General features: G+C 37.9%; 1 protein-coding gene across 7 annotated transcripts in view; it reads right to left on the bottom strand.

The window, feature by feature from the left end:
* Positions 1-1289: 1289 nt before the first annotated feature.
* Positions 1290-22860, bottom strand: part of sulf1 (sulfatase 1) — an 80957-nt gene continuing 59386 nt past the window's right edge. For 4 of the 7 annotated variants that reach the window (XM_043226834.1, XM_043226833.1, XM_043226836.1 and 1 more), the window contains 17 exons: positions 22477-22716; positions 21505-21656; positions 18950-19119; positions 16550-16700; positions 16287-16462; positions 15477-15605; positions 15112-15168; positions 12886-13021; positions 10394-10604; positions 8991-9246; positions 8795-8891; positions 8618-8712; positions 7665-7742; positions 6825-6997; positions 6600-6742; positions 6225-6348; positions 1290-3241 (listed from right to left, as the gene is read on the bottom strand). In XM_043226834.1, the coding sequence (XP_043082769.1) occupies positions 2448-3241; positions 6225-6348; positions 6600-6742; positions 6825-6997; positions 7665-7742; positions 8618-8712; positions 8795-8891; positions 8991-9246; positions 10394-10604; positions 12886-13021; positions 15112-15168; positions 15477-15605; positions 16287-16462; positions 16550-16700; positions 18950-19119; positions 21505-21656; positions 22477-22716 (3182 nt within the window). In that variant the 3' untranslated portion in view covers positions 1290-2447. Of the gene's footprint in view, positions 3242-3886; positions 3941-4350; positions 4385-6224; positions 6349-6599; positions 6743-6824; positions 6998-7664; positions 7743-8617; positions 8713-8794; positions 8892-8990; positions 9247-10393; positions 10605-12885; positions 13022-15111; positions 15169-15476; positions 15606-16286; positions 16463-16549; positions 16701-18949; positions 19120-21504; positions 21657-22476; positions 22717-22860 lie in introns of all 7 variants that reach the window. The other 3 variants (XM_043226838.1, XM_043226839.1, XM_043226837.1) reach the window with 3 other exon arrangements.

Raw genomic sequence — 22860 nt, 5'->3', positions numbered from 1 at the left:
AGCTGGTCCAGCTGATGAAGTTTCCAATGAAAGCCCTGAGAGAAGAATTCTAATTATCTTCAAATCAAATAGCTACGGGAACAAAAATAGCATCTTGCGTCACTGCTACACAGTTCTTTCTTGAATGCTGGAAGTCTTCGCTTTGAGTCAAGTCTCAGTCTTGTCTCCTTCAGTGAGGACACCCCTATTTACTTGCCCACATTACTCTTAAGTTGTACTCAAACATACACTGGTAAAAAGAGTACAGTAACCCCACCTGGTGGTCATATGCGTCTATTAAACATTTCTTTTTGTAGATCCCTGCAAAAGGCAGTCATTTCATTGTAATTTCTCAAAGACTTATAATAAAGAGCGTGTGGATTACGTTTACTTTTAATTTATTCTAATCATCTGTATTTAAATAATTGTATTTTTCTTACTTTAAAGATGCTATTAAAATTTTTCTTGTGTGTAGTCAACACAGGTTTAAACAAACTACCCTCTAGTGGTAGACTACTATTACTACAATACAATTATAGAAGAACACTGTATAATCTTATAATTGTGAATCTAATGCTCAGTATTGAACATCGTCTGCAAACATCCTTTGCATGCAACATTGAGGTTAAGTTTAAACTGTAATCAAGCACTTAATATAACGGCAACTCTATATATCAAATGAATACTAAATTTAAACATTATATTAAAAGGGATAAATTAAACCACTGCTACTGTAACTTAAATTGTATTGTTGCCAAACCAGACCACAGTATGATTCTTTCTTAAATAAATACAAATAAATAAAACTGGTTTCTGCAACTTTTCTGGATCGCATATATTTATAGAGCAAATATAAAGAAAAATTAACCTCATTTGTAGAGTCATGCCAAGTCAGCCTGCTCAGGACTTCTTGGCAGATTATTTCTAATGGCTTGACTGTTATTCAAAGCACTCAGCCCAGGACATGGCCTAAAATAAAGAGGTATAGAGGTTTGTGGAGATACAGAAAACAACTTTTATGGCTAGAAAGGATTAAACTAAAATCACACAAGTTATGCAGTAAAATGCATCTTGATATGCTCATACCTTTTACTCCGTTAGCTTTTCTCCTGATCCTGGAAGGCACCTTCTACACCCAAATAACACTAGATAAGAACATTAACTGTTCACTTTGAACATAATACTCTTCACTTCGCAGTAAAGCTCTACAACTTTCAGTTGCAGCGTACCGTAAGCATCACATTTATTTAAATCTAAATTTCATTCATTTGTAAAATCCAATCTATCAATGAAAAGGTTAGAGGCGCAAGGTAGGTGAAACAAATGTTTGGCAGATTTTTATTTCAAAACAGCTTCTTGGCTTTCCAGAAGCCAGAATTGTTTCAACACCACTGGTTAAAAAGTAATGCAATATTTGTCGATTTGGCAGGTCATCTCATATTCAAACAATTTTTACTTCAAAAATGAATTTAGACATCGCAATTCTAAAAAGACAGGACGAAAAATGGCCAGAAAACTCTGAATAAATGCCCATCTCACATTCTTCACAAATGAAACAAGCTACCTAAAAGTAATTACTTTTTGTACATTAGTGTAAAAACGTTAGAGTCATCCATGATTAAAGCACTTGTGGTGAATGCCCTTCTTACATTATATGGACTGAATGCAGCCGAACTGTACAACATTTGTGAGAACTTTTTCATCAACCAAGTCAAACCATTGAACCCAAAATCCAAGTGTATAAAACATGTTCAAGCAGTGTTTTAAAGTGTAAACAGTGAACCGAACCTAACAAGCTGAAGTAAACATAGAAGAAAACACCAAGGATACTCATTAACAGACGCTAATCCAACAAAAAATGCCTGTTGGGTGTCAGCATGTTGTTGTTTACGTCTAAAGAGACTGCAGAAGTCGAGAAACATGAAAAAAGTGCATCAAATATCTGGGGAAACAATCTGCACGTGGTTAATCAACGCTATTTCACGACCAATTCGAACGTATTTTACAAAGCTGATAGACCTCACTCAGAGAGTTACACATTTGACAGGTAGGTTTAGGTGAAGGAAATTCATACTAATTCATCTGAATTGTAAATGCAGTATGATTTAGCAAAAATCATGTGTATTTATATGAGTGAGGTTGTGTGAATTTGAACTAATTAGCCACCTCGTAAAATACGCAGTGTGACCGTTTCACCATTTTAACCTGTTTCTTAATTAAAAATATATTAAAACCTTACTTTAATGGTGTTTTCCCACTTGAGATTTAAAACCAAACCCAACATTTAAGATGCATCCGATACTTTACCTCTACATTTTTATATTTATATATATATATAATTTTTTTTTACAAAATACATAACACTGATTTCTAATAAATGGAAGCACCTGTAAAAAGTAATAATTCATTGGATTATACAGGAGAGCAGTCCATGCTCCATGGGGTTAGTGTCTCTGAGTTTGCTGGCTTCACAGTGCATGGCAGCAGTCCTTTCTCAAAGGGGGTGGTCCCGAGGCGCTACCCTCCGAGTCATGAACGTCCCTGGGCTTGTGGGTAATGGTTTTGACACTTCCATTCCACTTTTCCTGTGGGGTGTCACTCGGGGCTGGAGGAGTTTCTCCAGCGGGCTCTGGGGGTCTGGCTGGCTGCGAAGAGAGGGGAAGGTAACCCTGGGCCTGAAAAATGTCCTCCTCCTCTTCCTGCAGGGGGAGATCAAGAATTTTCGAGCTGCGCAGCAGAAAGTCATGGCGGGTCTCCAGTTCAGTGACGCCGTTGCCGCTAAACGTCATGCCGTCATTGTCCAACTCGTTTTCCAGCTGTTGAACCCAGGTGTCTCCCCTGGGAAGCGTGCTCGGTTTAGTTGGGTGGCCTTCTGGGAGTTCATTAAGAGACTTTAAATGGCTCTTTTGAAGAGTTTTGGGGGTCGAACCTCTCGAGGGACCTTCGGTGACAGGAATAGGGGGCTGTTCCTCTCGAATTGGGAATCCAGCACCGCTGGCCTCCTCTGGGACCCCGGAGCCCAGCTCAGCCAGGGGGTCAAGCTTATCGGTTTGGTTGAGTGTCTTTACATTTCTCAGCAGTGCAAACATACTATCTACATCCTTCCAAAAGTTCATCCAGTCATCCAGGTCGGGACTGTAGTAGGGTCTGTGTTCGTACAGACTCTCGTTTACGCTGTACAAATCTGCCAGTCCTCGCCAGTCGATGTCCTCTGTGAAATTGGGCAGCTTAACTTTTGTGGACGTCCCAGGCTGGTTGTGTTCTGGGAAACGGGAGAGGGGGGGAAGTGAGAGAAATCAGTAAGGGTTGAAGATTGCCACAAAGAAAAGCATTTGCTTTGGAGTCTAAAACATGCAGTTATTCTCGGCCTACTTGTGCCGAGGGGTCTTGAATTAGTGCCCCACACACCACTGCAGTGCTTTTTTAAAGCCTTAGACCAATAGAAAGCTCTATTCTGAAGCAGTGTGAATGCAGATCAAGGCAACGAATGTCTCTCCAAACGGACACCCAAAATCAATAAATCATAAATAAAGAGTGCGCAGACAGAGTGAAATTCTGTGCAATGAGGTTCAAACCAAAATGAAACATCCAACGAGAGACTGAAAAGATGGAAAATCCTGGAACCAAGAAATCAGCAACCCAAAAAAACAAAATATGAGGCTGAAATGGGTGGGAGAGAGGTAGAAAATGAAAAACTGCAAAAACAAAGGCATGTTAAAGGAGGAGAGAATGAAATGAGCATTCCCAGAGCGGGTCAGGCAGAAACTGATGGCCTAGGAGACGCGGGGCGCACTGAACCAGAACTGCCACTCAACTCGGGGTCTGTGGAGATGTGGTGTGCAGTGTGGAAAACTACTTGAGAGTGGAATGAGAACAGAAACGGATTCATATGGTCTTAAAGACTCACAGGAATGAAAGGCTTGGCCTCCTCAACTTTGACCATTTTCGATGCTGCTGTTGCCTGGTAAGCAGGTAAGCCAAAAAAAACAGATGTCAAGATAGGAGTGAACGAGAAAAATGTACGAAAAAAAAAAATCTGATGAGATACTGATGTTCCGTGGACTAAGAAGTCCCCACTAGATGATGTGTATGAATTGCTCTGGATTTTATGTACATTAAGTTTAGGAATACATAAAGTGCATAAAAACAACAAGCAATGCATTACGAGTAAAAATGAGAGGAATGATCTTGTAATTTTAAAATGTAAAGTTTTAAATACTAATATTTATGTGATTTAAATAAACTTGAATTGTTAGCTCAACCCAGCATGCAACCACACACTTAGCTCAATGAAACATGGCATATTAGTGGAAACAAGCTGCCCATGCAGTTATTTCAAAAGCCAATGAGGGATTCAAAAAGTGTGGATACCTGTGTTGATCATAGCTTCCTCCATCTTTACTTCCTGATCAGGAAAATAAGAGCATTTAAAATGTTAAATTTCTATTGTGATTAAAAAAAAAAAACAATTACATTGCAGTTCCTCATGCATAAACCCCCAAATCCTGAGAAGAGGTATTGTTAGATTAAAGACACAATGAAGGAATGAGGATGTGAAAGATGTATGAGAAAAGTCCTGGGATGGTCCTGAAGAAAAAGATGGTAAGTGTAGCGTTAAGAATGGAATGAATGTTATACGATGACATTGTTAACAGTCTTGCATGACTTAAGGTCCCAAATCACATGAGAATATGCCAACATGCAGACTAATATGTATTAACATGCATCTGCTTTTGTACATCACTAAAAGATAAATCCTATTTTTATTATCTGTCTTCATTCCTCCATTCATGCATGAATGTGCGTGTTCAAAACTAAATTTTTCAGCTGCGCATGAGATGTCATCAAACCTCATCAAATGTTGTTCCAGACCCTTTCTTTCTTCCATTGAAGACACAAGTAGGAATTTAACACAATGTTAATGCTGCTCTTTTCCATATAATGAAAGTGAATTGTAAGTAAAAGCTGCAAACATCCAAAAACTACAAGTGGTCCTTGAGATGCTATCTTTCAAGCCATCTGAAATCATATAGCTTTGTATCAGAAAAAAAAAAAAAAATGTAATAAATGTTTGATGATAAAACTTTTGACATTCACTTTGCATGGAAGAGAGTTTTGTTTCAATGAAAGAGAGTCAGAACTGGAATGACATGAGTATGAGTACATAGTGATTTTTTTTTTTTTGGGCAAACTATGATTTTATTATAAGCCAAAACCATTGTTTTTGCTTCCGAAACACTGACCTCACTATTGATTTAGGTGTTGAAAGCCTGTGACAACTTGTATAAATCAAAATATTCAATAATACAAAAGCCTTTATATAACTTTTTATGAGGTCATTACAATGAGTCAGTCTCCCTTCAAAGAAAATTATAAACGGTTTTCAGAACGGTGAAAATCTCAATGGCCCTGGCCACAACAGGTTTCAAACTGCCAAATGTTACAGAAACCTCCTCCTTCCCAGTAATGAACAGAAAATCATCACAAAAACACTGTGTTTTTAAACCACAGTTCCACTGAATATTAAAAAACACTCAGAGATGAACGTGTGTCAACATTTAAGTTTATAATTTTAGAATTTCAAAAAATTCACAAAGTACATAAACAGCCACAAACATAAAAGTGTCTCTTTCACAGGAGCCATTCATCTAGTCTGGCATTCACTAGGAATAGAAAACAAATGCAAAAGCATGAGATGATGTGTTTGCTAGGCTGCTGGAATATTACAGTCCCCTGGTGAGGGAATAAAATGGAAAATATTAATAGAAGAGAAAAAAAACCGAGATGAGCTGACAGTTTAGAGAGAAACCAAACTCAGTGACCAATTTGTCATCCACCATTAGACATTGCGCCACATGGGATGCATCACGCGGTGTTCCAAGTAATCCATGCTAAAGTTTTGCTAAATATTGACAATGAAGTACTGGCAAAAAAAAAAAAAAAAAAAAAAGCCAGCTTGTATCACCCTGTATTAAACAGTGCCGTTTCTCATGCGAGCATTTACAGCACATACCTGCTGAAAAAAAGCAACAAACCAGCCTAAGCTGATCAGTTGGTTGGCTTTAAAAGGGTCTTAGGTATTTTCACACGGTCAGCTTAATCAGTTTTTTTCAGCAGAGATGCGTCCGAATCCTTCAGGTCTGGATGTTGTAAACATCTCAGAAGCAAAAATAAAAGCATTCTTGCATGTTTCGTACTTCACTTCACACAGAAAGGGTGCTGCAGAGACAGGACAGAAGTTTTACCTGAATCTAAGCCTTTTGGCCTCGGGTTGCACTGCTTGTGGCCCTGACAGCTCCTCATTTCCATCAGCTGTAAATGCAGTTGGCTTAAAACGTCCCTCTCCACTGTATAAACTGCGTTGGTTAACTGCAAAACACAATATACACTTATTGACTCAGCTATTGTAAGTGCTGTAATTATGGATAATGGCTCTTCCTGTAAGTGCATGCTATTATCTTACAGTTTTTTTTTTTTTAATTATGGGCTTCTAAGGCTTTTATTTAAAAAGTATACCGGACAGGAACAAGAAAGAAGTGAGGAAGAGGGAACAAAATTTAACATAGATCCCCACATCTCAGACTTTTCTAATTGAAGGACTGCTGAAAACCCGTCCTCACCTGATATGGGTCACTGTTTAGATCAAAGTACTCCAGGAAACCAGTGGCAAATTCACAGAAGAGTGTGTTGTGAGTTTCATTTATAGTTCTCAGGCACCAGTATGTGTTGTTGTTAGAGCTTGTGCAGGCACAGAAGCCACCCACTACGGAAAGAGAATTTTTTTGTTGATGTATTTAGTTGACAAAATACAATACAAGTAGCAAAGACAATTAACAATTCCTTACAGTTCCAGAAGGGGGCGGTCTGCCAGTGGTCATTATTATGCGTGAAGCAAGTGAGGCCAGGAAGACTGCAGTCATCACCCTTCTTTTGCCTCTTCCTCTCCTTCCGTTCTTTCTTCTTGCGGCGGATCTCGTTGTAGAGTTGAGTTTTGCTGTCCACTTCCTGCATGGCCTCTCTGGTGGCATAAATAAATGAGACATTAGAGCCAGAGGCGAAAGGGAACTCCATCCCAGGTGAATTACACAACGACGAGGGAGGCAAACCAGACAGCTCTGCACATAGATGGGGTCAGAGGTCATGAGAAAGCGGAAGGATTGGGTACACACAGTCTTCCTTAAAAACCACAAGATTGTTATTCCTATTTTGAGTTCTACTTTCAGACCAGAGTGTTTCATAATCTGTGACTTTGTGGTTAATTGTTATGAAGTGTTTACACTGTAAATGAATTTTTACATTTATGTTTTTAGGTAGAGAGGCTTATGAAAAGGAGCTCATAATTAAATGACGATCATGAACTGAAAAAAACATGTAATTGTTGCATGCATGCATATATAGTCTACATTTAACAGGATGAAACTGTAGGATTCAGTTACACTTCAGAATTTCAAATAGACTGACTGAATGAATTAAACAGCCCATTAGTTCATTATTTCACATAGAAAATTATTTGAACAGAGTTGCAGCATTATCAATGTGAATCACACCACACAGTCGACAAAGTAATTTAGAGTTGCTCAACATCTATTGGGACATAAATCCAACACTTAATCTCAACGAGATACTACAGACGACAGACAAACTGACGAGGCACGGACACACGTACACACATGAGAAGCACTCACTTAAAGGGATGGAGATGGTCATTCCTATTCTTCAATCTTTCGGGTTTGTTTTTCTGCTGTCTCTCTTTGCTAAAGTAGCTGGTTGTAATAAGGAGAGAACAGCACTCAATTCAATGAGTTCAGCTGGAATTTCTAAAAAGGCCTTGAACAAACTCAGTCTGATTTGCAAAATACTACTGTTTAGATTTAAATGATTGATTTATTTAAGAAGGATTGAGAAATTCAGTGTGTCGTTCAGGACAATACCTAACCTATTTTTTCACTACCGTTCAAAAGTTTGAATTGGTCGATAAGATAAAAAAATAGACAGGATTTCTCTAGTGTAATTTTTTAAAATGCTCTCGAGGTACTTTGAATCAAAAGCAATACAGAAATCCTGGGAAAATGGCTCTAATAGTCACCCTAGCATTTATTTCATTCAAACTATTAAACGAAATGAATACATTTTAAAATGTCATTTGTGACCCTGGACCAAAAAAAAAGTCATAAGTGTCAGTTTTTCAAAATTGAGATTTATACATCATCTGAAAGCTGAATAAGTAAGCTTTCCACTGATGACTTACAACTAATTGAAAATCTGTAATCTGTGGGTGAAAAAACAAAACAAAACAAATATTGAGAAAATGGCCTTTAAATTTAAATGCATATTTCTAATCAAAAATTGTGTTAATATTTACAGTAGGACATTTTCAAAATATCTCTATGGAACATAAAAACACTTTACTTGATGTCCTATTGGTTTTTTCCATAAAAGAAAAGTTGCATTTAGCATTTTTAATATTAAGCATCTTAAAAATCTTGCTGACCCCAAACTTTTGAACAGTAGTGTATAGAGAAGTAAAATAAAGCAAGAGAGATGAAGAGTGGAACGATGACTGATCACAGTCTGTTCAGATTTGTCTCAAAACCATCCGGTTCACATTACTCAACAACAGAGATAGATGTCAACTGACCTCTTCTTTCCACAGTCACACTCATCCGGTCTCCTCCTTTTTAAATGGCCTCTAACCTCACGCAGTTTCTTCATTTTATCCTGGAGAAGTTCAATCTATGGGACAAGTACACAAAATGATCATCATGTGGTTTATACAGCTGTAATCTTAAAGATAATACAGGACAGTGGGCCTCACCTCTTGGTCCACAAAGTTCTTGTGGTCTTTCCATGCTCTGGAGGACTGGTAAATCTCTCTTTCACAGCGCACAGTGTCGTTCATTAATATGAAACACCTGTGATTCCAACAAAAAAGATCAACGAATGAGCAAAACACGCTTTAAATACAATAATACTGAACTCAGTTTAGGTGACCAAATGCTTGGAGTTCTTACTTGTGTGTGACCTTAAGAGAATTGGGGTATCCCACAGCATTAGTGTCATCCGACTGCATCTCCTCCGACCCGTCATCGGACTCTAAGCCAAAGTCTGAATCAAAAGCTCCCTCGGGCTCACGTTGCCGTTTGCTGATTTGTCGAGGCTCAAGGGGAGTTTTGTCATCAGCCTGCAGGTCCACATCATAGATTTCACCCTCAAACTCCACCGACAGGGATCTGGCCGGCCGTGTGTGAACAAAGCGGGGTCTGAAGCCTGAGGGAAGACATCAGCGTCAGCTACACATACTTAAATATTTAACCATGACATATAAATATTTATGTACATATTGCTAGAGGTCATTAAATTTCCTGTAATATATTTCAAAAACACTCCACTTCAGCTCATCACCAATAGATGGCATCAAAAAATATGCCTCTGAGTTCTTTCACAAGCATGGAAGTGCAAAGAACAATTTATTAAACGCAATTAACATTTATAACATTAAATAATGTTTTATAGCAACAGTAGCAAAATTTGATAAATGATACTTTTTTTATTGTCACATGGTACCGAATGTACAGCTTTACCCCCTTAATTATGATTCCTTTAAATGAATCTGTTCATTTGGTCAGTTTGTATAAATAAAGCAGATAATTTGATTCACTCAATAAGTTTTTTTAAACAATTAAATTATTCAATTTAAATTATTAAATTATAATAAATAATACAATTATATTAAATATATATTATATTAAAATGTAATTATATTAAAGCATTAAAACATTTAGTTAAATGACGCTGGCCAACGTGTAATTGAACATGTCAATTTATATATTTTATGCATTTATCATAAAGTTAAATTCTGTCAGTTTAACTAAGATGCTGAGGAATAACCTTACTGTTTCTACTGTATATAAAATTAGCATAAAATTAGGACAGTATAATGATTTCTGAAGACTAGAGTAATGGCTGTTTAAATTACAGAAATAAATTACATTTTAAATCATATTACAATTTAAAATAACTCTTGTTTTTAATAATATTTTAATGTATTTTCAATAAAAAAAAACAAAACAAAAACAAACAAAAAACATTTAAAACATTTAAATCCAAATTTGAAGAAAGTCTAATTACTTTTGGTAAAGTACTTTTTTGGTAGCTAACTGGTTTAATTTAAATGATAAGTTTCAACGTTCAGTGCTTTTGTAGTGAAGAGTTTGATTCATCCCAGTGACTCAAAAGTTTAGAATCTTTTCACTCCATTTATTTGCTATTTGGCTGCATCATTAAACCAGTAGGTGGCGACAAGTGAGTGACTCGTGACTTAAATGTCCAGCGTTTGTCTATACAGTCTCGAACAGCTAGCAGACCCCCTTCCTTTAACTCAATCCATCCTCCTCATCTGAGTGCATATACTCACGTGGATTACTGCTCTGAGAGAACTGTCTCTGTGCCCGCCGCGCTGCCTTGGCCGTTTTGTAAGGCCGGTCTCCACAGTGGCAGTCTTTCTCGCGGCTTTCGTAGCTTCGAGAGCGCAGACTCCTCGCCCTCTTCTTGGATCCTTCCTTCAGAGAGCCCTTACACTTCTGCAAACGCCACTTCCCGCTGACCTCCTCCACACAGTGCCATTTCTGGAACAAAAAAGGAAGGAATTCAGCTTGTGGGCAGACATTTTTGTCTGGCTAACCACTTTGTGCAAGAGCCGCCTCATTTGCATAACCACAGCTGTTTTTCTGAATGAAATTAATCTTCTGTCTGTGAGCGGCGAGCTTAGCGGTCAAACATCTGCATCTGTAGAGTAATCCTATTAATTCACAATCACACTGCACGAGAGCCACCTCACAATTCTTTCCCATAAAAAAAGCAATTTAGACTTAATCTCCTAATTTCGCAGAGCTGTTTGCTTTGCAAACTGACCACAGCTCAGACATGTGCTCACAACTATGGGAAACCATATCCAAACAATGGCCACAACCCTGTTCTGATTTCCTGTGAAGCTCTGGAGTCCCGTCATCGAGTTTATGTATCTGCGGGTGATGCTGTATCTTCGCAGCAAGGATGTTTGTTTGAAGGGCGGTAAACCAAAAGAGTTCGCCAAAGCTTGCTTGAGCACTTTCACTCATTTAGCTCCTCCAGACAGAGTAGCCAAACACACTAAAACATGTTGAGCATTTCTTGTACCTCACCCCCAAACACACACACACACACACACACAGACTGGCTCCAAATAGCCAGAAGTCAAACAGACATAAGCAAACAGTGCCACGGCCAACTATGTGAAGCCTCGCTACTTGAATGACGGACTCAGACTCAGGAAGAAACGGGCATAAACTTTCACACAGCCTCAATCAAACACACTGCCCTCATTGACCTCGCTGCAGGCAGTAGGACTGTGTTAATGCAGTCTTCACAAGGCTTTTTCCTTTTTCTTCACATTCCTACTAGTCAAAGTAAAAAAGAAAGAGCATATCGGAAAAACAGATACTGATACTTTATTCAAGCTATGACTTGAGCTGGAAGTAGTAGACCGTAAACACAAGTTTTGTCTGTGAGCAACAATTAAACCATGACAGTCTTCCAAAAGAGTGCATTTCACAGGAAAACAGTGTCAGTCGCAAATGCTACCGTACTTAAACATCCAGTCATCTGGTCAGCAAGATTTTTTTTTTTTTTTGTCTCTGATGCTCACCAAGGCTGCATTTAATTAATCAAAAATATACAATTGAAATATTACAATTGAACATAATTATTCTAGTTTAAAAGAAATATTTTTAAATGTAATTTATTCCTGTGATGGAAAAACTGAATTTTCAAAAGCCTAGTTACTCCAGTCAGTGTCACACAATGAGATTCACAAAATAATTAAATAATAACCTTTTTTTGAACTCTGCTATACAAATTTTACTTATGGAGATACTTATGGCAATACGTTTTGGTGCGCAAATAAAACAAAAATGTAAGAAAAAGAAATTGTCTTTATTTTTGTTTTCTTTGCACTCATAACATTAACTCTATACCACTGAGGTCACATGGACTATTTTAACAATGTCTTTACTATCTTTCTGGGCCTTGAATGTGGTAGATCTATGCAGGATCAGAAAGCTTTTGGATTTCTTCAAAAATATTTTCATTCGTATTTTGAAAGAAGGTTTTATGGGTTTGAAATTACATGAGGGTGACATTGAGGTTTAATTACGCATGTAATCTATAAAACAAGGTTCTTTCATTAAATAAAAAAATAAATAAAATATGTCGCTTTTAACAAAGAAGTCAGACCTATTCCTGAAAATATATTAGGATCTTTCTCTGAAACTACTTCAGCTTTGTTCAGGAGGTAATCGAACTAAAGAAGACCGAAGGCCATATGTTATTCTGACAACTTTTCTGCATTCAATCAAAAATCCAGACAAAGTGTTACAGGCAAACACTTAACTTGGCCATAAAAAGAATCTGGTTTGCATTACTGTAGTCCTTGAAATACTGTCTGCATTTGCGCTACCTGAAATTGTACCAATTTGTAATGTTCAGCTCTCTCTGATTCATTGCCACGCCACAGAGGTTCTGGTGGAGCAGGCACACGCTGTGCTGATGAAAGAAAACTATGACCAATCTCCAATTATCTTTAATTTGTTGTAAATATCGGTTTCAATTACAGTGGCACCACTCCGAGAGACTCTGACTGTGAGCTGCACGCTCCAATCTCCGGTTTAGCGTTGGAGAAGGTGCAAACGAATGTGTTTAATCATCATTTAAGGAAGGAAAAAACGAGCATTTTTTTGTGTATAAACACACTGGCTCAAGCCAGTAGTAAGGTAAACAAGACTCCGGTTGAGATTATTTGAAACATTGTATATATATAAATAGACAGTTAAGGTGACAAAGAGTAATGCATGTGTGTGTTTGAGGTTATACCTGTCCTGGTTGCTCGCAGGGTGTCTGATACTCTGCCTGCTGGCACACCTCCTTCACCTTCTTGTATTTGGGTAAGCTGTTAGTGTGTTGTGTGTTCAAGTTGCCTGTTGACTCATCTTTCTTGCGCAGGATTTTGCTGGAATGACAAACGTGCTTTGGTGAGTTGCTAGGCCACGTTTTAAAGTTGGCAGCCTCACTGAAGCTTCGGAAGCCTGGGAAGCATAGCCGTCCCACCCAGGTCAGCATCTCATAACTAATGCGTGGAGAGCATTATAGATTTCACAATGTGACCAAGATCTTCCATGATATATTTGTCCTCTGGAGATATCTGTCCTAGTTATTTAGTTGTGGTTCTATTAGATTGCATTTAAAGACATTTTTTGATGTTTGTTAAAGGAGTAGCTCACTCAAAAATGAAAATGTTCTCAACTTTACTCAACCTCAGGCCATCCAACATTTGGAGAAATTTAACATTGCAGCACCGGCTCACCAATGGATCCTCTACAGTGAATGGGTGCCATCAGAACCCATCAGAGTCCAAACAGCTCATAAAAATGTCACACCAATATAGTAATCCACACCACTCCAATCTATAAATTAATATCTTCAAAAGCATATATAGACATATACATACACACACACACACTTTTTTTAAATAAGTCCATACACACACATTTGTTTTTAACCGTTTTGCTTGTAAACAGTGCTTGATCTGTGCATATACCTCTCCTAATTCAGATGAGATGACCCTTGAAGCAAGAAAGTAATATTATATAGAAAAAGGATTTATATTTTAGCCAGAAGCAACAATTTGATATTAAAAATGTCCTGAAGATGGGATTTATTACAAACATGCAGCTTGCCGATTACTTTTTGTTTTATCAGCTGTTTGTACTCTTATTCTGACGGCACCCATTCACTGCAGCGGATCGACCGATGAACAAGTGATGCTAAATTTCTGCAACATAATCTTGGATAGCCTGAGGGTCAGTACATTTCCACAGACTGTCAAAAGAATTATTCCTTTAAACCCAGCCAATCCATTAAAACAGATCATAAAAAGCAGAATTAGGTTTCTTTTGACCGAAACAACCCAGAATCCTAGCAATTCCAGTTGCCTACCCAAGATATGAACACAGCCCAGCGTGAATTAAAGCATTTTATCAAATTCAGTAATACATATTTAATTGTTCATGCTCAGTTGGCCTATTTTTACATTTAAAAATGAACTTTAACAATCATCTAAAACATCTTTTCATATTTTAAAATATAAAGAGCTGGAACGCCATTACGGATCATTCTGGCCCAAAATTAACCTCCGCCTGTAAGGGAAATGAAGTGTTCTGCATGATTTCACCACAGCTGATTAATGAAGGAGTCGCTAATCTGACTTCTCACAAAATGGGAGCTGTCGTAAGCGTGCAAAACAGGTTGAATTAATGGCATTTTGGGTCGGGTCCGCGGCTTGGCTTTATACACAACAGTTACTGAGTCACGGAAGCAACAGCCGGCACTGATCAACGATGTGCTTTATGATTGCGCCATTCCTGAAAAACCTTCTTTCACTTAGCCTTAAGCAGAAACAAAGCACAGGCTGACTGTGGGAGCAGCAACACGCCATTATGCAGACTGACAGCTCCTTGTGAGTGACACGAGGAATGTTAGACCGTGCTTGTGCCCACGGCCACAGATATATAGAGATCAGCGATCAGTTAAATAGGCTAACCTCAATACCATACCCACATTCCTTACATCAGTCACAGAAATCAAGAGAAACGCTGTGCACATGTATCAGGTTCGAGTCTGATACCACAGGTAATATCATATATTTCCCCTGGGGAAGGATTTTTTTCTGTCGTGAGTGTCCTAAGTTACTGAAACCTATCCGATAATGAGACTCTAAAGCCGTCATGTGAATAGCTGAACTCCTGAGAATGTATTTGATCGAAGAATGTCTGATCTGACCGTGACGCTGTAGCGCTTGGTCATTTTTGTGATATTTTCCCACATTTTTTGTGAACTTGAACCAAGGGAGAAGGATGTTTGTGCAATGGAATCCTAAAATCATAACATGTACTTCTGATCTTATCTTGGCGATTTTACAGTGAAGGCCTGGAATGGTTTGAATTGCATGCGGTGAGCCTCCCGTACTAAATAAATCAATTCAAATTTATTTCGCACATTCTGTAGTATGATTGAGAAGAGAGGGGATAATGTTTGCCTTACCCCCGCTCCACGAGGAATGTGTCCCTCCAGACTTTGGGTTTCCGGTTGGGTTTGAATCTGCAATACGAAAATACAAATATTTTATTTCTCTCTCTCTCAGTCTTTGTGTCATTTGCATACCATAAGCAGATGTTTAGCTTGGCTTGAATTATGACACCTTAATCTACTCAACATCTCCTGCCATCGTGAGTGGCAGCGACCCCAGAGCACTTCCAGCATTCTTTACCTGCCAGAAACCCCTTCTAAATGAACTCCAAATGTTCACAAACCGTTAAACTCAACTTAATTCAATTAAAAGCAATAAACAGATACTCCACAACCATTTATTATGCTGGGAATGTGTTCGTGGAGGTGATTTAACTCACCTATTCCCAGTTTTTTCCTGCTCCAGAAGCTTCAGGATTGATTTGCCGTCCATATCAGGTGGAGTGTCCAGTCCAGCTATGTCCAGGATTGTGGGTGCGAGATCAATGTTTAGCACAAGATGATTGTTCCTGTGGGGTAATACAAAAAATTATGTTATGTGTTATTATTGATTAAAAAAATGAATATGCATATCTCAAATTCTAATCCATGCATTATGTTTTAATATTTAATAAAATAGTATTTAAAAGAAATTGTGTGTATAAAATTTGGATTAAACTACATTAATGTGCTAATGATATTTTATATATATTATGCATACACATACAGTAAATTTATGTATTTAAATTAAATCAAATATACAAATATTTTATAAATATATTTTCTAAAGTGTGAAAAATAAATGTACATACAAATAATTTATCAATCAATTAAAAATTATAATAATTTATATAGTATATATTATATTTTTGTTTGTATAGTATGCATACAAATTATTCAAAAGTATTTTAATATAAAACTATAAATATAAGCAATATCAAATTTATATAAGCGTCAACAAATCATTTATATAAATATATTTTTTAAAGTGTGAAATTTATATATACACATAAATATATAATTTAGTATTTACTATAAAATGTGTAAAATTTATTTTTTTATTTAAATAGTTTAATATCTAATTTGTAAATTTTATACATTTTGAATACTATTTTTTTCATTTATTTTGTTAAAAACTATTTGCATATTCAATTTTAATACATAACCGTAAATAATTCATGGAAAAACCCACAAATCCAAGTTGATTTTACCTTGCCCCTTGTTCCACATTAGGCCCTCTGACAAAAAATGGCACTCTGATGTCAAAATCATAGGGCATAGACTTCCCCTTGACCAGGCCAAACTGGCCAATGTGGTAACCATGATCAGCTGTGTAAATGATATATGTATTCTCCAGCTCCCCGGTATCCACCAGCACATTATATATCTGTAAAATAGCCAAACATTTCCTTTCCGTTTATATAAAGTCTGTTAAATATCCGAAAATTAGAACCAGAAAGTCTAAACTGCTGACCTTTTCCACAGAATCATCTACAGACATCAGCGTCTGGAGCCTCTTCCTGTGCAGGTAGTTGGTGAACTCCATGTGAATGGGCTTCATCGGGCCGGTGTACTGCATGATCCAGTGCTTGTCCATGTTTGGAGCGTAGTTATAGCTGGGAGTTCTGCGTGAATTAGCACAGCATGCTACTGTGAGAAAAACATGCACCTGTCTGCAATTTCACAAGCACTTGCAGTTGTCGGAGTTGCCTGTTGTATAACACACTTGACAAGCATCAATAACAGAGCAGTCGACGGAAACGCACTAATTCTCTTCGCTAGGTGTTTTTCTTGGGCTCGCTCTCCATCTCTCCTCACACCATGCTGAGAGTCTCAGGGTTTCTTGGCAGGGTTTAATCGTTTGAGGGTTGGCACATGCATAAGAAAAATAATAGCTTCCCCAGCCTTCGGGCCCAAAATAAAGTTTGTAATAAGTCCAGCAACGACAGGGCTATAACTCATTTGCATCTGAAGTGGAGAATAAAAAGCTGGGTAAACAGGAGGTCGTGGACTTGTTTGTGGAGCTAAGGCTACGAGATGGCCACCTGTTGACTGCAGTTGGCTAAAAAACATGGCCTTCCTTCGCTTTCCAGACCAGACTCTTGTGCCTGGTGTCATAATGAATGATGGCCACAGGAAAGCTCCTCTCTGTCTGAGAGGACGGCTTCTGCCCTCTCCTACTCAGTCCGTCTTTGTCCGCTCACTGAACTTTTCACCCAGCTAGCGAGGCACACTAATATACCACACAATAGAAACCCGTCTCTTCTCATAGGTAGAGCAAATTTGGAATTTGGAGGTCAAAGGATGGAATTAGTCCAGCGTTTGTCTTTGAGATAAAATACTTGTGTCATTTTTGTAGTTTTAGCACAGGAAGCATCACGTGTTTTAAGAAATCTCCCTCAATGCGCTTTCGTTCTTAAGGTGATAGTAAAGTTAGTGAAGGAAAAAAAACCAAAACGCATACACAAATCTAAATATTGGTATCAATTACGTAATTAAAAAGCTCAAGGGATTTCGTAATGTTTTTCTTTCCGATTAGCGAGAAAATCATCTGTGGCTTTATTTCACTTTTAGATAATGGCCACCTAGTAGGACTTTTTATTATGCAAATTAATGTAAAAAAAAAAAATTACATAATACATAAAGTATAATGTCAAATAAATAAAAGTAAATAGAAAAAAACATGTATTAAAACTTTAGTAAAATATGTAAAAAACAATAAACAAAATGTACGTAGGTAAAATATAAATAAAACACAAGTAAATAAAGCAAATAAAAGTAGAAATTAATTAATAAAGAAAGAGAAAAAGAAAAAGAGAAAGTTCGTTTTCTTCCGGTTCTTCTTTCCCGCCCCCTTTCTATATTTGGTGGAGCACCTTGTGTGCTTTTTTGGATATGTGTGCTCTGTTCATTTTTACGCTGATGATAAATAACCCCCCAAAAGTGTGTGAAACCCTGCTGCATCACTCCAGAGCACAACCTGCGCCTGCCATCTGTTTCCCTGCTCATTTGGCACAACTTGCCCGGCAACCCTTTCGGCACCAGAGCGCCTTGCCAGCCAATGTGAACCTTGGGGTATCCAAGTGTGATCCATTCAGAGCCCATGCACTTAAAAAGATATTAATAACACAAAAGGGTCTTCTAAGACAATGCATTCCCCAAACCTACATGCTGAAAGGCATGATTGATATGAGAAGAGCCAGAATGTAGTGTAGGAAGACAGGCCGAAAGAAATGGATAGGCCCGAGGGACAAAAGTGCGATGTCGCTCTGACCAGGATCCTGACATGCCTGGGATGTTAAGGACTTGGAGATGGATGGCCTGTTGCCACAGCGCTGTTTGCGGAATAGGAACCTAGCCACGAAACTGATGATAGTGCAGTGAACCCATCAAGGTCTTGGCTCCGGAGTGAGAACCATAAAAATCTCATCCCCCATCATCTTACTTGGCATATGCCAGAACTTTACTTGGATGATAAATCACTTTTCACGTTCCAGAGTGGTAGAGTCGAGTGTGAAGTGCATTTCAGTGCACTGTCATCTCTTAAGAGTTTAATTTTAATGGCATATCTAAATATATGAGGCCACAAAAATTCCTGTAGCTACAAGCTTATATTTACCTGCAAGCCAAATTATAATGGTTTAAAATTTATAGGAAAATGTTCTAGTCTGCCACTGTTCTACTAAAAAAATGCGCCCCTCGGAATATCCTATTATAAATACATACAGAACAATAAGAATATCTAGACTCAACAACTGGAAGGCCAGAGTCTACTCTGGTAGGGCTTGGCTCTCGGACAGGATAGACTGGGTTCAGTGGAGTTCATCGCTGTCGCTCTAGCAGAGTGTAACTGAATGTTCTGGGAGTCACTCACATGTGCTGGGAAGCGTTTGGGAAGAGCTCGGAGTACTGAGGAGCTGAATCCTCCGGGCCGTGAGGCGCTGCATGACTGATCACCATCATCACCGGCCGATGCGGGTACATGCGCTTGGACATTCGGAAGTAGTTGATGCTGTCGTTGGTGATCAAATCAGTGAAGTAATCCTAAAACAGAAAAGAAAAAAGAAAATCATGCATACATAAAGTGAACCTTCTCAATATGGATATGCTTTCTTTCACAGACTGAACAAATAAAGCAAGGGTCAGTTATTTATTTATTTTTTTATTTATTTCTAATTTGGAAATAATTCAAATGATCATTTTGGAATAATTTCTATTTTTATCATTAATATTTTTAAAACAATTTAAACAATTTAATTCATTATTTATAAAAATGCATACATTTTGACAAATACACAGATTCTGTAATAAGTATTCTTAATCACTCAGTTACTTTTCTTGCAACAATACAGATTTTATTATTATTTTTTTTTTAATGAATTTAACATTACCCACAACAATAGAACTAATGCCATGATGCTCACAAGACAGCGCTAAGCACAACAAGGGCGTTGACGGCTTCACTCAACATCAACAGGGTCTTGGCCTCCATGAGTCTGGTGTTATGACAACACTGAGGACTCAATCTTACTGCTATGAGGCAGCAGCAGGAATGCGCACAAGAGCTCGGGGGTAAAAAAAAAAAAAAAAACACGTGATACTGAAGCCATGAGCCCTTTGATGGCATTGCTCCTGGTCTGGGCTGTTTGTGGGAAAGTCACGGCACCCCGCTCTACCCTCCCCATCACTAAAACACGCAGCAACCAACATCTGTAGGAGTGAACGTCTTGTGGAAGTTATTGTTTAGAGACGTGCTCAGTGGTCCTTGCTCCTCCGCATTACAGCAAAACATATCCATGTCATGTCAGGGTCTCTGTTGTACAACTAATTGAACCAGCATGTTTGTTTATATTGGAAAACTATACAGTAACAGCTTAAATGTTTCAGTCAATTAGAATCTGAATGTACATAAAAATCTTGGACAGAATGAAGACACAACCCGCAAAAATACTTATTAATTTACTTGTTGACTGCTAAACAGGAGTAAAAGGCTACAGCTAATCTGAAACAGAAATGAGAATCATTTTTTGGGGCAAAATTTCTGGCCAAGATGTTCACAGCTCTGCCCACCTATTCACTCCTTAAATCTCAATTTAAACAAGGACATAAGTGATCCTAAGATTTCCAGGAACCACTTGAACACTTAGCCACTAAATTTCTGGAAACCTCACAGAGAAACCTTTAGCCTCTTGTGCCTCTCCACTTGTGGGTAACTTAACACCTACGTCCAATTCAACAGGCAGGTTATTGACATCCAAGTAACAGTCCAAACATTTATTTGCTCATCCCTTAGACTGCCGCCAAGCTAATTTATGCCCAAACCATGAAACCTTAGCACAAATTTCAGATTCCCCAAAAATATGCTACCTGAGAGATGAGAGATAGGACTAAAGGAATCTAGAAGCTTGCTCTAAAGTACTCTAGAGACGGAAGATGGCCATGTCAAATTAAACTCTGATTTTATTACTCTGCTCGTATGGAAGGTCTTACACAAGGATGGCAACAACCTGGCCTCAGAAAAATATGTAGTCTCTCAAGTACGTCTCCGTCAGCTACTGAACAAACCTACCATCTATGAAACTCTGTTTTTATGACAGCAAGCATTTGAATTAACTATAGTAAAAATAAAATTAATTTATAAAAAAAACAACAACAACAAAAAAAACTTTAAAGCATTTGTATTAACCTTAATTAGTTCATTGAAATTTGTCAAAACCCATCCCATATTTACCCGATGTCACAAACAATGGCATGATTTTCCGTTTTTCTATTTCTTGTACTTTTTCTATGCAAAAATAGACTTTGGTGTGCATGATATGCAGTTGGTACAGTAAGTTTAGAGGTGTGGGGTGGGAGCGTATTATATGTAGGCCAAAATGCGTATTATATGCACACCAAACACGCACATCGTTTGCACGCCAAAGTCAGTTTCTGCATATAAATAGTACATAAAATATAAAAAAAAACTGTGCTATTAATACGCATTTTCATGAGCCCGGGCTCAATTGTATGCTCAAAATTTTTCTATAAGAATGTATACAAATGACATATTATTTACTGCAGAAAAACTAGTAGAATTATATCAGTATGAACAAAGTCCAAATGTCCAACCTGTCAAATCTGCAGAACAGAACAGAACAGTAGTTGCTTCCAAAAGGAACTTTGCCCCAAGGACAGTGTCTCTTTTTCTACCAAGTTTTATTCAGTGTAACCACCAGATGATACACAAGACACCGACGTAACTCCCCATGCCTCCTTTAATCTAACCACATTCCATGTGGAGTCAACCGACCCACATTTTATATGTAATTAGAGGCCTGAAATTAGTCGCGAACAGACCATACAATTGAACATAAACTGAAAATTGCGTTTAAAAAAGCTCTTGGCATGGTGACAGGGCTGTGAACTTATGTGACCAAGCAGACATACCTTGGCATAATCTGCTCCGTGCTTCTCCTTGTTCCCATTCCGACAGACGGTGTAATTATAAAAACGGGAATTTTTGATCAGTCCCACCCATTCGCGCCACCCAGGTGGGATGTAGCTGCCGTTGTACTCATTAAGGTACTTCCCGAAGAAAGCTGTGGGACAAAATAAAGAAAAAAAAAAACATATAAATTTGAATCTGTGTTCAGTGAGGCAGACACAAAGACTGAAATTATCATTTACGACAAGCGTCTCAAAACACTGCCTTTGAACAGTACCTGTAAATGTCTGTCTCTGCATTGTATACATGTCTCCTCTACCCTTTCCCCTCTAAGCTAAGCCAAAACATCTTGCAAAAGAGCTGGGCAAACAGCCAGTCTGCCCTGGAGAGTTAATTGTAGACTAACACATCAGCTGGAAACCACAAGCAGTGGTGAGACCTGAACCCCTGTATTCAGGGTCAGAACGTGCTGCCACTCAAGAAACACAGCACAGGGCTGCTGGCACGTTTAGCTCCATGTTTAACTTCCACAAACCAGATAAGTTCAAAATTCCTGTAAAACTCTTTAATTTGACCTCTAGGAACAAATGTGAAAGCAAAATTCCAGTGTAATTGCAGAACACTGTCAGACAAATGTATTTCCAAGGTAAAGTGGGAAACTGTTGCATCAATAAAAAAATGTATTAAATTATTTTTATTTTTAAAAGTATTTTAAAATAATAATAATAACATCAACAGAAGCAACTATTATCATCATCATCATCATCATCATCATCATCACACTAATATTACTTTTTAAGATTATCAACTCATGTTAGCAATATTAATAATTAATTAACAACAAATATTAGCAATATTAATATAATGAATATTAGCTCATAAAGACCATAAGGTTTTAAAAATAACAATTTTAAAAATCAAACTTTGCCAGTATAGGGTATTGAACTTCTTGTTTTGTCATTTGTTTTTCTCACCTGTTCGGTATCCAGTGTTGTTGAGATAAACGGCAAAAGAGCGTGGCTCATGCTGGACTTGCCAAGAAGGCGAGGAACAGTTCTCGTTGTTGGTATACGTGTTGTGGTTATGGACATACTTCCCAGTCAACATGGAAGAACGTGATGGACAGCACATGGGCGTAGTTACAAACGCATTTGTAAAAGAGGTCCCACCGTCCTCCATGATCTTGCGAGTTTTGTTCATCACCTGCAGCGAGCCTGACAAAGCAAGCGAGACAAATGTTCAGTAAATCAGTTTAAGAAGTTCAAACCTCAATATGTCGTCTTATAAAACACGCTGTCAAAAGTAGTCTCTAAAAGTGTTCGATGTGGAGAAGGATCCTTGTAGTTCTGTGGCCATGC

The sequence above is a fragment of the Puntigrus tetrazona genome, chromosome 24, assembly GCF_018831695.1.
Source record: "Puntigrus tetrazona isolate hp1 chromosome 24, ASM1883169v1, whole genome shotgun sequence".
NCBI classification, from domain to species: domain Eukaryota; kingdom Metazoa; phylum Chordata; class Actinopteri; order Cypriniformes; family Cyprinidae; genus Puntigrus; species Puntigrus tetrazona.
The sequence above is the reverse complement of the archived record's forward strand: the minus strand, read 5'-3'. Positions and strand labels throughout refer to the sequence as shown.